At 43.6% G+C, this 1954-nt stretch overlaps 1 protein-coding gene across 1 annotated transcript in view; it reads right to left on the bottom strand.

Annotated features, from left to right (window-relative positions):
* The window catches only part of LOC103729730 (protein spire homolog 1-like), a gene marked incomplete at its 3' end in the record, with an annotated part of 118969 nt that overhangs the window by 115711 nt on the left and 1304 nt on the right, over window positions 1-1954 (bottom strand). Inside the window, exon 3 of the mRNA XM_017796741.1 lies at window positions 1677-1952. Coding sequence (XP_017652230.1) covers window positions 1677-1952 — 276 coding nt within the window. The remainder of the gene's footprint in view (window positions 1-1676; window positions 1953-1954) is intronic.

Here is a 1954-nt window from a genome sequence, read left to right as displayed (position 1 = left end):
AAGAGATGCATCTTAGCTCTGGAAATTGTTATTGAATATGTCAATGCTGTTGTAATGAAATGCTTCTTCTAATTATATGGTTATTAAATAAATAACTTTTTTAAAAAATGAAGGTCCAAAAAAGAAAAAAAAATGTAAATAAATAAATAGTGGGCCAGCAAGATGGCTCAGTGGGTAAAGCATTTGCCACATAAACTTGGCCACCTGAGTTTGATGCTTGGAATCCACATAAAAGTGGAAGAAGACAATGCCACAAAACTGTCAATCTCTAACCTCTACACATGCATTGTGGCAGGTGCACTCCTATACACACAATCATGCACATTCACACGATAATAAAAAATTTTAAGTAAGTTAAAATTTTAAAAATCCATTACGGTTTCTAAAAAACATCTATTTACTATTCTCTTCATAGTGCACTAAACTCAAACTAATCATATAAAAGATCCCAACAATGGCAACCAGAATCTATCAGTCTTTGACAACTAAAGGAAACTTTTGAGATTACGTTCCTGAACTGGCCATGCAACAGGGCTCATCTCTCAGTACTACCAGAGATTCTTCTGTGAGCAAGGTTGCACACAACTTTTTTTCTTCTTCCAATAGTTCAGAACCAAGGCCTTGTAGTTTTGAAAAATATATCTTTTCATATTATACTATACCGGAAGCAAATTACAACTGAAATTATAATTTACTAAGACCAAGTCTAAACTCAAGTAACAAATCTAAACTGTTTGAAAAAAAAAAATTTTCACAAGAAACACTGAAAAGCTGGCTCTAAATATCATTCAACGTACAGATGGATCAAAACATAACATGGTATTCTGAAAAGAGTACATTTAGGTTTTTAACACAGGGCTTGTTTTAAATAAATAAAACTAGGTTTCCTTGAACTAAAAAAGAGAGAAACAGCATTCTGGCAAAACAGAGATTGAATGTTTTCATCAATTTAGAAAACGATTTTCATTAAATGTCAATTCACAGACTTCTTAATTACATCTTTTACCATAAGCATTTTGACACTTCCATCAACTTTCTAGAAGTGAAGGTGGGTTGTTTTTCTAGGGTTTTAATAGATTTGCCTCTCAAAGTTTGAATTAGATAAAACCGAATAGGAAAAACCTATTACCAGTCTTGCCATCAATACACCATGTGAGTAAGCTCCTGGTTATGTATCAGTGGTTAGGTGACGAACGATGAAGAATTTACATTCTAAAATGCATTTTCTTTTATCCGAACATCCTGTCAACTTTTCAAAAGTCTGCATTTTTCATCACAACCAATTTTAACACTAAGGCAGATAATAGCTATTCTTCAACTTCCCGTACCCGAAGTCAGGTGTTTTTTTTTTTTTTTTAAATTCTATTTCTCCCAAATCGCAGAATTTCTCAGGCTTTCAGATGTCTTCTGGGCATTCCCAAAGACTACTGTCAAACTTAAAATACTACGCCCGGACTATGCCTTCCCAAAGGTGTCATTTCCCTGACTCCGGCATTGGGGATCGCGACGACACCTTATCACAACCCCAGCACAGCCGGGTGGACCGCCCGGTAAAGGCGCACACGGGGTCAGCAGGCCGTGCGCGCAAGGGACTCGGCCTCCCGCCGCCCGCTCGCCCGTCCTCCCGGGTCACCGAGGGGTGGGGCCTGAGGCTCGGCGCGGGGCCGCGAGCTCACCCGTGGCGGGGGGCGGCTCTCCCTCGTCGGGCGCCAGGGTGACGGCGCCGTCCCTCCACACGCGGATCTGCGCGGCCGAGCGCACGCGGCGGCGGGGTTGGCGGCGGGCGGCGGCGCGCAGGTAGCCGCAGGAATGAAAGCACACGGCCCACGCCTGCTCCTCATTGATGGGCTGGTTGTAGAGCCGCAGGATCTGCTCCAGGCTCAGCTCGTCCTGCGGACCCGCGGCCGCGCCGAGCTCCGGTGGCCCCTCGCCGTCCGGCCGCTCCACCGGCGGC

Source organism: Nannospalax galili, unplaced genomic scaffold (assembly GCF_000622305.1).
Source record: "Nannospalax galili isolate Female #2095 unplaced genomic scaffold, S.galili_v1.0 scaffold3670, whole genome shotgun sequence".
Lineage (NCBI taxonomy): Eukaryota > Metazoa > Chordata > Mammalia > Rodentia > Spalacidae > Nannospalax > Nannospalax galili.
This window is presented reverse-complemented; position numbering and strand designations above follow the sequence as displayed.